The sequence below is a fragment of the Hylobates moloch genome, unplaced genomic scaffold (genome assembly GCF_009828535.3).
Source record: "Hylobates moloch isolate HMO894 unplaced genomic scaffold, HMol_V3 SCAFFOLD_2, whole genome shotgun sequence".
Classification (NCBI taxonomy): Eukaryota; Metazoa; Chordata; class Mammalia; order Primates; family Hylobatidae; genus Hylobates; species Hylobates moloch.
Genome location: NW_026652277.1, coordinates 25,724,164 through 25,738,478, shown reverse-complemented (window position 1 = coordinate 25,738,478; position 14,315 = coordinate 25,724,164). Strand labels below are relative to the sequence as shown.

The following is a 14,315-nucleotide window of genomic DNA, read 5'->3' as shown; positions in this document are numbered from 1 at the left end:
AAGGATTTGCTTTCCTGATTATGTTTAGTGTTAGTCAATGTCCAGAGAGGCTATCAGATTATTTACTCCTTTGTGCTTTATGTTTGTCCTAACACAACAACTCAGAAAGTTGGGCTAGGGTTAGAAAAAAAAGTCATGGATAATTTCAGAAAGTGAAGAGATCACTTACCGAAAATAGAGTATATAGTTTATTTCAGCGAGCATTTTCATGAATGTTTGTGCATACAGATATAGCATACTTTCATTAAAGAAAATGCAATCTACACATATTAGTGCTCTTTAGTCAACTTGTTCAAGCTTCTCTTTCAATGAATTTCAAGAATTCTTTTCTCACAACATAACTTCATCCAAACCACTATCCTTGAAGTGTCCAAGTCATATTAGAAAATCGTAGAATCTGAATTTATGTTAAACCGTAGCTTCTTTTTAGAAACACATGCCAGAAAGTTTATCTACATTTAAAATACAACTATAAATATCACTATTCTAGTCACTTTTAAAAGAATTGCCAAATGCTACTGCATTGCATTCAAATTAAATTCATCTGCCCGTCTCAAAAAGACAAAACGAGAAGAATAAAATAAGCTATTACAAACACAAATCCAAAGGTTTTTCATTCACACAGAAAAATATGTGAATTGCAAAGCTTGATTTTTTCATAGTTTGCGTTTTTAAAATTTGTTTTGAAGGTGGTCCATAAAAGTCAACACCTCAAACTTTAGAGGTAGTATCGAGAAATGGCATACTTCATCAAAATATATTTATTCACATGATATTGAAGGTTTCATTTGAAATTACTTTTAATTTAGAACATCTGAAACAGTCTCCTTAGAAATTGACATATATATTAAAATGCATAAATATTTATATATTATGTAAATATATTAGTAACAGTCTGAAACTTAATTTAGCCTGTATACATGTATAGTACATACATGCAGTACTTATTAGTAATAGCTGCAAATGAAAAGGCAAATTAAAACACTGATGCGAATAATTCAGCAGTTCATTTTTTGCTAATTCTGTATCAATCATCTGAATAATGTCACTCTCAATTTCCTATGTCAGTTTCCATTATAAATCATACTGTGTCTTTGAAAGCAAACCTTAAATTGAGAAATGTAACACCTCTGGAGAACAGTGGATTTTCTCTCTCTAAATCTTTTCTAAAATTCAAAGGCACATTTTCTAGAAGTGATATTACAAATAATCCACCTTGCCTATGGAACAAGTAGAATTCCTGTAAATAAGAATGTTTATGTGAAATCAGCCAACTTTCAATAAAACTTTAGAGCTCATATAGTCTCATTTTCACTTTTGTAGATTAATGAATTACTACATTTATTCAAGAATTTCTTCTGCAATGGCAATATGTAATTCTCTATCCTGAAAAATTAGAATAGGCTATTTTCAACATCCATTTAAGAGAAAGAACACCAAGGACAAAGTTTCCAATCTGCCTACTTGAAGCTACATCCTAGAGCTTCTTCCTCCTGTATCCCTGAAAGGAATATATTTCAACATCATCTGTCAAGTATAAAGGGAATTGGGGGAATCAAACTTATTAGGTCTTAGGATGATACTATATGATTAGCTAATTTGATTAGTTGACACATTAATTCCAATATTTTCAATCATATTTTACTATTGTGATGCCTAAAAATTCAGCTCAGCTACATTTCTATTCTAGAGTTTTTCTCTACAAAAGGAAATAACATCTTCCCTGTAATAGCCTTTCTAATTTCCATTTCATTTCTGAAAATAATAATACTAAGAATGTTGGTGACCACATAACTATAGAATAAAAAAAGATAAAGAGACTCATAAGTATCCAAAGAATTATTCTTTTTACTTCAAAGAGAAAATATTTTACTATTTGTTTCTTCATAGCAGTATATACTTTAGATCATTCGTTAAAGAAGAATACACAAAATAAAAATTTCACATTTGCCAGCCAGCCTCCTGCTATTCAACCCAGTATTTTATTTTGTTTTACCTTTATCTTGAATATGTTAACACTTTTTTTCACAAGCCTAATATCAAATTTTAACAATCTAGGATTCCAGTTAAGTAAATATAATAAAATATATTCCATAGAACTGCTATGTTATGAAAGGCATATAAGAAATTCAACTCATTTGTGAAATAAATAAATAAATTCTCAATTTAAGGCGATGTAAGTAGACTTCCAAACTCTTTAAGAAGCATAATTAAGTACCTCTTTGGAGAGGTAGCACCATAAAAACATATTTTATACTGATTTATATACAGATACAGTATTAAAACCCAAAGAAGCAGCTAGGTTCTGGGATGCATCCCTCAGTCTCCCCTGTGTAACACTAAGGCTAATGAAAAGACGCATGTAACTGATTTTCTGACAGAGGAATATCAGGTGTGTGGGCCCAACAGTGGGACAGAAACAAAAAGCTCTTTACAAAAATTCCCAGAAAATACATAGATTATAATGGAAAGGAACCTCAGGACTATTTCCTTCCCTGTGTCCTTGGGGGAACTACACATTAAGCTTTCTTCAACTGGGAACATGAAATTTGAAGTCAGTAGCATTAGAGGAGTCATGATTTGGATTGAGAGCACCCAGTCTTTCTAATCCCTGTTCCATTTCATGACAGACTTCTAAGAAACTGTTAGGACCATTGTTATTGAAAATCATGGGGTGTCTCTCAGGAGAGAAAAAGCGAATGAAAGTGGTCACATAAGCACGTAGGCATGTGCACGTGTGTGAGGATGTGCAACGGTTATGTTTGCCTGAACGTATATGTACTTTCTTACTTTTCCTGAGACCTTAAAAAAAATCTGATTGCGGATTTTGTAATCCCTTGAAAGGATAGCTGAAATGGTTCACATTTCAAAGCTCTGGGAAGAGTTCCGGAACTGCCAAACTAGCAAGACTGCAAAATTGTCCCCGTGAGAGGGCAGTAGGGGGCCAAGCCCGGGTCTTGTCTCTCTGTCCATCCCAGACTGTCTTGGCCCTCTCAACCAACCTTCACCCGGCTGGCTGCGCTGTGGACAGGGGCGGCGGAGGACACCGAGAGCGCGCAAAACCGCAGCATCAGTCGGCTCCTAGGAAACGCGGATCTTTGGGGCGTGGGCCGCCGCCAGGGGTTGACACTTGTGCTGTGCGAGGTGCCTGTGCCATTGGCAAACTGGCTTTCTCAGTTTTGGCTTCCCACAAAAGGAGCGGAAGGGGGAGCTGTCATGATTCCCAGTGCCCACAGAGCCCCCTCTCCTGGCCACAGCGCGCCAGCCACAGTTGGTACCGAGTGTGCGGGCTCGTCTCTGTGTGTGTCTATTTGTATAACTGTTTGCAAGTGGCTTTCAATCTATCTGTCTGTGTGACAGAGACAGAGGCGCCTGCGGAAAATTCCCTCTCTCAAAAACGCCTTCAGTGTCCTGCTGTATCGCTGGCGCCTACGACGCTGTCATTGTCATCTCATCATTTTGCTTCCTTCCGGGTGATTTATGTACAATTCTGCGTGAGTGAGAAATGCGCGTCTATTGGAGTTGTTTTGTCTGTTACCTTACTTCTTTGAAGAGAGAAAGTGGTTGGGAGGGAAGGAGACCCTGAAAAGGAGTAATGTCCCCTCCGGATTGTAAAATATAATGGTTAAACGCCCGGTATCTCAATGTCTAGACTGAAATCCCGCTCTGCCACTTATACTAGCTGTGTGCCTTGGGCAAATCGTTAATCAATCCGTGCCTCAATTACTTCATTAGCAGAATGGGAAAGCAACAGCATCTAGCTCACAGAGTTGTGAAGATTAAATGAGTGAATATGTAAAACGCTTAAAACTGTGCCTGGCACGTTATTAGGTGGTATAGGTTAAATGCTATTAACATCTTCATCAGTTGCATCACAGTGTTAAATGGAAGGACCATCCTGACCACTTTCTCCACAGGAAAGCCCTAGATCTTGATACGTGCCCACGCCCCAGAGCAAAGCTGAGACGGAATCCTAACCCGTTCACTCCCTGCAGTGCAGGACCTGCAGCCACCCAGACACCCCCCGCCCACGCAGACCCTGTTCGGGGAATCCCTCCCCAGCCGCCTGTTCTCTATATCTGGGGCCACGCTCCGAATGTTGCGGGATGCAATGGCAAACTGCTAGCCCAAGAGAGCTGGCCCCCGCCTTTTCTGTCTGAAGAATGTGTTTGGGGGTTTTCCTACCTGCCCCAGGTTTTTGCCCTTCTTACTGCCGCCGAATGCCAGTCCTTGGTATATGCCCGCAGATCGATTGGCGGCCTGAGCAGGCGTCTCCCCGCCCAGAGAGGACTTGATGGAGTTGAGTTTGGCCCGCGAACTGCCGATCTGTGAGCTCTCCACCATCAGCACCGCGGCCAGTAGGAGCAGGCAGCGGGACGAATCCTTGCACCGCATCAACGCGGCCATCTCCCGGCGAGGGGGTCCCCAGGAAGACGCAAAGCTCGGAGGGGTGGGAATGCAAAGGGAGGGAGGACCCCAACACGGGGCCCCTCACTCGGGGCGCGGGGGCTTGCAGATTGTGTTCCCTCAACCCTTCCTGGTTCGGGGACCCAGGACCCTATGAACTCAGTCTCACGCCTCAGGACAGAAATTAGCGGAACCCAAGCGAGACCCGCTTTTCCACCAGGGCAGGAAGTTCTGCAATAACTGGAAGCAATCAAAGGCGAGGCGCTTTCTCGCCAAGGAGGCGTGACCCAAGGTGCAAGAAAACCCAGCCCTGTGGATCGCACCGCTTCCGTTGCTTCTTGCCCCGCACCTCCTTGGTCCCGCCGGGATCTCGGCGGTTTAATTCTCCTCTTAATTGATCGAGTGGCCCGCACCAGCTCCTTCTCCTTCAACTCAGTTGCTTTTCTCTCCTCTCTTTTCCTATCCTTTATGTGTCAAACTTTGCAGGACACAATACTCCTTTTCCAAGTTAGCAGGCGCTTTAGTAGGGGATCAGGAGACGTCCCCGGACCGAATCCTCGAGATCTGAAGAGAACCGAGGTCCCCCACACGCGCACTCACAGTTGCCCCGAAGCGTTGTCCCCTGACTCACAGGAGACAGCGAACCGCTGCCAGCGCAGCGATGCCTAGGGAGCGGACTTGCGCTACGCTCGCCGCGGGCTCCCCCTTTCTCTCTCTCTGCTCTCTCCCGCGTCCTCTTTGCTTTTTATAGCTTCCCACAGTGAGGCTTTTTTTTTTTTTTTTTTTTTTTACCTCCGCCCCCAATTCAAGAGTGACAAAGAGTGAAAACTTTTCTCTCACTCTCCACCGCTTCCGCCCCCCTCCTCTCTGCGTGCTCCTTCTCCTTCTCCTTCTGCAGCTTCCACTCCAGCTTTTCCTCCTCCTCATCCTCCCGCTCTGTCTCCACCCATAACTACTGGAAAAGGGGGATCTAGCTTTTCCATGAGGTGAATGGAACATAGGGGCTCCTAATTCCTGACAACAACTCCAGCGGTTGGAGGGGTCTTTGGAAACAGGCAGAGGGCAAAGGTGGAAACGGAGTGGGGCAAGCTGCCACCACGTGATCGCCGCCACCCTTCCTTAGATCTTCCCACCCATCTTCAGCCCCTGACTCCGCGAGGAGTGCTGGAAAAGCCCTATGGAAGCTTTAGAGAAGTCAGCATCTGCGCATCTGCTCATTAGTATTGTGTTCTTTGTGCGCTCACGTTTGGTTTTAGACTGTGCCTCCCAGGGAGTGTGTGAAGCTGGAGCCACATAGGTGCGCCAGGGGGTGGCCAACGATCCGGATAGAGGGTCTGGAAGGAAAGGGGCAGACCAAAGAGGGGAAAAGATGAGCCTGTTCGATTTGGAACAGGTTCCTTCGGAACCCCGGGCCCCGCCGCACTCGTAGCATATGTCTATGTCTCTGAGGGACTAGGAAGAAGGGGATGCTCTGGGAACACTGCAAGGGTTTGGACCTCACAGCTCGATTGAGCATCTTTACCACGCCAGACAATTGCTCTTTTTGCGAAAAGGAAATCCCAGATAGGAATGAACGGGGGCAGGGAGCCTTTGAGATCCTGTCTTCCTTGGCTTCCTGCCTTCTAGCCCCTGGGAATTACAAGAGTAGACATTCCTGTCAGCCCCCGGGTCTCTCCAGGTCCAATGCCCTTCGGCCGAAGGTCGAAGGCGGCTCCGGGAACGACTGGGACGCGCTGGCGCTTGGGGGCGCCAGTGGCAGCCGTTCAGGGAGCCATGGAAGTGCTGCAGGAGACAAGCGCTGAGTTCGGTGATGTCTGGTGGCCAAGTGCGAGACTTCCCAAGCAAAGCAAGGGATTGTTCGAAAGTTATTGCATTTCTGCTTCGCAGACACTAATGTCCAGGAGCAGAGAAATCCACCCATTGAGCCACAACTTGAAGTTAGAAGGCAGCTAGCCGCCAGGGGAGGATACTAGCAGCATCCTCTTCAGAATTTTTGGACCTAGATTTCACAGCTTTTACACCTGATCCTGGCGCAGGTCCATGAGTACGAGTTAAACTTGTCGCTAAGTGAGAACGTTAGTGACTCTTATTTTCCCCCAAAACAACGCAGAGTTCTAAAGTGTGGATTTAGAGCTATTTTCTCCCAGACAGCTCCAGTTTTGCAAATTTCTCAGTCCTGACCTATGAGTCTGTCTGCCCTGAAATTCTTCATTTTCAGATTTTTTTTTAATACACAAGCAAACGGGGATTAAAATTTGCACCCTCTGGCGTTTGTTCTTATCTTTTGAATTTCCTTTCTTTAAGGTAGAGATTTTTCACATTTTAGTGTGTGGGTTTTTTTTTTTCCACTTTTAAAAAATATGCCAGGAATAACAATATGGGTGACCCTTGAAGGACATCATACTAAGTGAACAAGACCAATCACAGAAAGACAAATCCACTTACAGGACGTACCTAAAATAGTTAAATGCATAGAATCAAAGGTTGAAATGGTGGTTACCAGGGATTGGAAGGAGAGGAGAATGGGGAGTTACTATATCAATGATCATAAAGTTTCAGTTAACCAAGACGAATAAACTCTAGAGATTTGCCATATGGTGTTGTACCTATAGCCAACAATAATGCATTGTACTTTTAAAAACTTACTGAGAAGGTAGATCTCATGCTATATAGATATAAACTTTATATGTGTGTGACTTTATATACATGTATAATATATATGTATTTATACATATAACATTATTGTAGTAAGAACATTTAACATCTATATATGCCCAGTAATAAATTTGTAAGTTTATAAACTTAAGTGAGGCATTCTAGGCCCTAATAAAAGGCAAGGAGATGGGTCCTTACTCTATAAATAAGTACTTAACGATTCCGAGCTTAGACTTTACAGAAAAGTATATCTTTTGCCTTCATTCTGATTTGCCAATCAGAAAGCATGGCAGAAATTGAGAAACTTAAGTTAGGAATCTACTGGTTTAAATATTTTTGAAAAGTAGCTTAGAGCAAAAGGAAAAGATAGAAGCTAAACATGTAGGCAACAGATCACTCTACATTCACTTGGAAGGTGTAGACTTTGACCATATGTTGAAGAACAAACACAAATGAACCATGAGAAAATGTGAAGATGCTTTGCCTATTTCTGTCACTTCCTTCCTTCTTTACCTATAGATAAAATAATATCCCACATACACAGACCTAACTTTACTCATATGTACTGCTAAACAGAAAAGAAATATCAAGCACAACACATTTACTCTCAGCTCTGAGTACCATCCTAAAGACATTACCTCAGAGGCTCATTCAAACCCTACAAGTTCCAAAAGCAATTTTTTACAAATACAATTAAATTAAAAGTTGACATAAAATCAACTTACACAAACATTCTTCCATATAGAACAAAATCAGATATATAGAATCAAAAGCTAAAACATACAGGATTATGCCTTAGGCTAAAAAGGAGTCAAAAACTAATTTCATTCATGACCCAAATGCTTTCTGTAAATTTTTTTGACAGACAGAAACAAACATACATGACCCATATGTTGACAAGTAGATATGCATACACAAAATCAACTAACTGTAAATAAACATATTCCCTTCCTGTGGATTACTGTCATAGCCCCACATGTGTTTTTCCCTTGTGTGTTCTCCTAAGTATAAAGACAAAAGCTTCATATTTTACTTGGGAAAGTAGATTTTTATGCCATTTGCAATAATATAATTAGAGAGTAGACATTTAAAAACAAGACTGTACAAAAGCATGATGTACAACCCTCCTATCCAGAAGAAAGTGCCTTAATGGACATTTTTTCCTTTGGCCATACATTCCCTCTTATCTTTGCTCCTCTAGCTGTGGGGCCATTCTGGTTCCACAGAAAAGACACTACTTACTCAGCAGTTGTTTCTGGATCCTAGATTCCTTCTGAATACTTAATCCCAAAGGTAAGTTAAGTATATAACTTGTCGCCTTAGTCCTGTTTACTGAAGCTTACTAATTTTCATCCCATTATCTCTCTCCCTGCATTAGTGAATACTTCCCACAATAGCCTTTTTAGCAGGTGTTCATGCATTCCCCATACATGAAGCAAGTATGGGCCCCTGAGGACACAGTGGTGAATGAGTGGGGGCCTTGCCTCTAAAGGGGGTTGGAGCTCTGCAGACACCTTGATTTACTAAAATCTGCTTCTAGCCCCTCTCAGAAGTTGCTGCTGTGAGCCTTTCTCTGTTCTCATCCACTGCTGAATTATGCCAGTCTCAGAGTTCAATCTATCACAGGATATCTGCAACTTGAATTCAAGCCAAGCTGGCTTGAATTCATGTGACTATGGGAATATAAGTGATCAGATATGTCTCCCAGAGTTCTTTTTTTTCCTTCAGAATTAAATGCACATTTTAATGGTTTACATAGAGACCATATTTCTACATTTGTTGTTGAACCCAAAGAAATGACGCTGGCGATGGCCATGTTAGGTCAATGAGAACAGAATAGCAAACCTGGGGAGTAAGATCGTCTTTGGTAGGTCCCATAGGACCCCAAAGGATCTTGCACACACAAAATAGACATGAAAATCTTTAATGTGTGGTTGGACCTTGATGGATGTTAAGGATCTGAAAAATAAGGTTATGTGGGTTTTCCCTCTCCATAGTAAACCAAGCTACCTGGCTCTGTAGCCTAGTAATACTCATACTTTGAGATTTTTATGTTTCTCTTCTGCCTAAGAACAACAGTCTCATGTGTTGCTGCAAATTAATTTTAAATACCTGGTAACAAATGTAAGCTTGCAATGATATTGTGAAAATTTTTTGTGTTTCTTGATGGGAATAATTTTCATACCAGATATGAAAAAATTGCATCTCCTATTTGATCCCTGCATTAGTTTCAGTTGTTGACACTATCTTGATAATGTCTCATGGACAACAGGACCAGCTAATAAAAAAAGATCTCATCACCTACATATGAATCACTAGCTATGCTTGACATAAACATACACAAGTGAAATGGGTCAGAAGATTTCACCGTAAATCAATCTGAAACAATTGCTCAGCCAACGGCTTCTTTTTTGAACTTTAACGAGTTAGTCATCTTATCCATACTTTACCTGCCACTTAAATGAAAGAGGATTACTGAACAGATATTATCCCTTGAGCCTGAACCCAAACAATAAAAAAATGCAAATAACATAATCTGAAACTCAGGCAGATAAAAACTTCTGCTGAGCCTTGTGCATATATGTGACCATAGATAGAGGAGGAATTAGAAAAAGTCATCAAATGTTTAATAAGAAACATTTTCCTTTATGACATAAAATTTTTGTTAGTTCTATACAACGCATATCCTTTTTGGTAAGTTCTCACTGCTGTTCTGGCAGGTTTTTTCAAGATTCATCTTTTGAAACAGTACTAAAGTACCAAGTAATACTTGGCAGTGAAAGAATTATATGTTTAACTCTTGAGTGAGGTTCAATTCCAAGGAATCTCATCTTGATGAGCAACAAAACAAACAACATTTAGATAATCTGGACCAGTGATTTGCAGACTCTGTTCCTTTCGGGTCTTTAGGGTTCTGCAGAGGCCTCAAAGTAAGTTGAGAACTCTGCTATTTTTTATAAGATTTCAGAGGAGAGGTGTCCAGCTCTTGGATCAAAGATAAATTTTAAGCGCCTGTTTTTGTTATTGTTTTCATTTGGGGAAGGATTGTGTTGGTTGTTTGGTTGGTTTTAATCAACTGTTAGCTGATCCAATTTAGCACCCACAGTGAATTGGGCAAAATACTCAGTGAGCCGTCAACCTGCCAAATACATGATGGATTGATTTCTACCCTGTTAGTATTACAGACAATTTCCAAAATGATCATTACTCAAATGGGGAAACTATTAAAAATATGGAAATTTATTTAGTCAGAAATGATTTGGTCATTTAAAGTAGGGAACATTAAAAATGAAAAGGCAGGGTAGCTAATCCATTCATTGTACAATGTGTTTATTCCTGATCAATTATCTGAACCTATGATTAATGAATATGGCAAAACTTTAACTATACTCTCACCATACATAAGATAAACTGCGGTGCAGACTAAAAATAATGGAAAAACTATTTGCAAATAATAAGGACATAGATTCTCAAGAGGCAACTCAAAAATCTGTCTTTGAAACATAACTGGGCTTGGTAACAGAAAATGAAAAATGTGTTTAGTTTATCTTTGGAAGACTCATTTGTAATAGATCCTACTTTTTGATACTCTAGGTATAAATTATAACACCTAGGCTCAAAAATAGTTTGGGATATAAGAAAGCCAAGATACTATGCTGCAGTCAGCTTAAGGAATTTTATAGGTAACTGGCTTAGAATACACAGCAATAATAAAAGTAATAATAATAATCAGATTTATTGAATGCCTTACATGTGCCAGGTTTGTTGAACACTTTACATATAGTGTCTCTTATTTGTATCCCACAATTCATCCCTTTAAGATAATGAATATACAGTCCAATATTAAAATAATACTGAGCAAAGAGTAGCTTGCAGCACAGTGTGTCTCCATTTGTAGTAATGGATGCCCAGTTATGGCAATAATGTGGAGGGCACACAAGAAAAGGGGAACCCATCAGAAGAAATTGGAGGTGCCATTTCACCCTTGTAGCAGGCCCCAACCCAGATTCCTCTGAAGGAGCTAAAATAACTCATTTGGTAAAGGGTTGCAAAGAACACCAAAAATATAAGTACATGACTACATGTATTGCAGCTTCGCCTAATATAATAAAACTCTTGGGCCTTAAAAATCACATAGCACAGAACTTAAAAAGGCCCTCTGCTACAGGTGACATATTAGATTTCTAGGGCTTCCATAACAAAATGATACGGATTTGGCGGCTGAAACAACAGAAATGCATTTCCTTACCATTTAGGAGGCTACAAGTCTAAGATCGAGGTGTTGGTAGGTTTGGGCTCCTCTGAGGCCGCTGTCCTTGTCTTACAGATCACCACTTTCTCACTGTGTCCTCCTGTGGTCATCCCTAGGTCTGTGTTCAAATTTCCTCTTCTTATAAAGAAACCAGTCATATTGGATTAGGACCTACCCTAAATTCATTTTAATTAATTGCCTCTTTGAAGAACTCATCTCCAAATGTGGTTACATTTTGAAGTAGTAGGACTTAGGGCTTCAACATATGAACTTGGCAGCAGGGCATGGGGCAAAATTCAGCTCATAACAGATAGATTTATAGATGTAGTTGCATATTAAAACACTTGGGAAAAGAGTAACATTTCTGTACAGAAAACATACGGCAGTTTCTCAGAGTTCCTAAACTCAAAGGAGAACTGTGTTATATGTTTATTTTGAAAACATTATTTAAATATTTTTATTACCATTTAATTTCTGGATCTGTGTTAATGATATTCATTTTTTCACCTTCTCTTTTTGTGTGACTTATGACTAAATTAGAAATCAGCCAACTGAGTCTGACTATGATTGTCAAGATTCCACTGGGGCGCTGAAAAAGAAAAGAGAGAATACAAGCAATTTTGCCAAGAAGATAAAGCCATTTCTACATTTTTTAAAAGTGCCTAGTTAATGAAAGATGGAAACAATAAAACATATCAGTACATGATAGAAAAGTGAAATCATCGTAGATCAAAGGAAAAAGAAGCAGCAATCAAAATTACAGTGATCTAGCAATCAGCAAGTTGTTCTGTTACTAACTTAATTTGTCCATTTATTTAATTTGATTTAATTTACTCAGAAAGTTAATAGTTCCTTGGAATCACAGTACCTTTAATTAATTCAAGGCAGTACTAAATATGTGAAAACAGAGGGAATATCTAATTTCATTGAAACTGGTAATGAAATCACTTTTAATATAAGTGCACTTGACCACTTAGTCTTTAAGTTATTAAGAAATCTGATTTGGAATAAGCTCAAATTTACTTTAGCTTTTTTGTTGTTTTTTCCTGAAATGTATAAAATGTATTTTGGTTGTTATTGTCAAGAATGTATGCGAACATTTGTATATATCAAAGAACAATCAATATCTCCAAGAACATAACAGCTGTTTATATGTTACAGTTGAAATTGTTGGGTTAGCCTTGTCCTCCAATGCCAATCAATGTTGTATTTATAAATTAATAATAAAATGAAACTCTCAAACCTTTGATCAATTTGCCTTTTATATATCAAAATGTATTATATAAATATGCTCAGTATTAATAGAAGTACTGAAAGTTTAAAACCATCTTTTTGTTTTATAATATTCAGTGTATTTCACCCCACCACTTAACACTGGAGGTAGCTACCACTGAGGCCAGGAATATATGGACTATAGCTATAAACTGGGACTCTTTTTAACATGAAAAGGTAAGCTAATTTCCAGCCTTCTAAATATAACTTCCCAATTCACTAAATTACTTGGTGTTCCTCCTATATGTTAGCATAATTTTAGGAGGTAATTCATTAAAAAAGCCCCCAGCTGCAAGTTCTAACCAAAAGTTATATATGTTATAGTCCAAACTCTTCATTCTCTTTAGCCAAGTGTAAATACTGCCTAAGATGGCTAATTTTAAATTAATTTGTATGATGATATCTGTCACTCACTTGTGAAACACTTCCTGAATATAGCTGACACAATCATATCCAATTTTCTGTTTCAGGGACTATTTAATGTTAAAAATGTCTCTAAGGAAACCATTCTAAGGATTGCCTCTAAGTAAATCTATATATGTGGGGGATGGAAAATCCAACCCATCATGGTATTATTCTCTGACGACAAAAGAATTCCTGTTAATGGTTAGTAATGATTATTATTTTTTTTAAATAGTGATCTTGTAGTGATTATTAGTCGGAAATACTGAGAGGTCCAAGTTCATGCAGCAAAGGGCAGTAATGGACACTTATCATGGTAAGAGAGATGAGCCAGCGATTATTACAAAGTAATTTTTATGGAGAAAAGTGTTTAATGGCCTTTCCTATATCGGTGTTATTAAATAGAGAAGAACTGATAAATAAATGCACCTATTCCTATCATGAAAAGTTTGCAACACTCTTCAAATATTAGATTGACTGAACTAAAAAAACATTCAGAAGGTTTTCTCTTATCTAACTTCATAGAAAAGGAACCATTTTCCTATGTCAAGGCATATGTAGATGTTGCCCATGTCGCGTTGTAAAAGCTCTTCCAAACTACTCAGAAACAGAGGCAGGTACGCAACTTTGCAAATGGTCTCATGAGTGTGCAGAATGCACTGGAAGTTAACAACACCTTTTCATCTTACTTACTACCACTTTATTATCTGTCTTTCTCTCGCTACCTGAAAAAAAAATGCAACAAAATCCAAGCACTTCCATCCTTACCTTCCTTTAGTTGCTGTGCTGCCTGCTACCCTAATGATCTTAGCAACGTTTTGTCTTTGTTCTTTCAAAAATTACTTCAGCAAGCTGTTTCTTTCTTCAATCACATCATCCTGAATTTACACCTTGTTCCACTGCTTGAAATAAACCATCAAATAAAGCAGACCCAAAACAATGGTAGGAGGTGAGGATTTATTCAAATTTTCATAGGTAAAAATTTGAAGGTGGAATCTGGGAATACATGATGGCATACTTTTTCTAACTCATGCAGTGCTATGTAAAACCAGAAAAAGAGATGAGGATAACAATTCCCCAAAACGCACAGGCGAGCACACACCACACACACACACACACACACACACAACACCACACACACACACACACACACACACAACATCTAGAGTAAAATTAGGCGACAAGGTGAGTAAGCCTAATCCCCAATAATTAATTACAAGGCCCACATAATATCAGTTACTATAAAAAAGGAAGTTTGGGCTGGGTGCGGTGGCTTAGGCATGTAATCCTAGCACTTTGGGAGGCCAAGGCAGGTAGATCACTTTAG

At 39.5% G+C, this 14,315-nt stretch overlaps 1 protein-coding gene across 1 annotated transcript in view; it reads right to left on the bottom strand.

Moving 5' to 3' along the window:
- The window catches only part of DKK2 (dickkopf WNT signaling pathway inhibitor 2), a 108,969-nt gene extending 103,840 nt beyond the window's left edge, over positions 1–5,129 (bottom strand). Inside the window, exon 1 of the mRNA XM_032172201.1 lies at positions 4,186–5,129. Within this exon, the coding sequence (XP_032028092.1) occupies positions 4,186–4,407 (222 nt within the window). The 5' untranslated portion in view covers positions 4,408–5,129. The remainder of the gene's footprint in view (positions 1–4,185) is intronic.
- Positions 5,130–14,315: the final 9,186 nt, after the last annotated feature.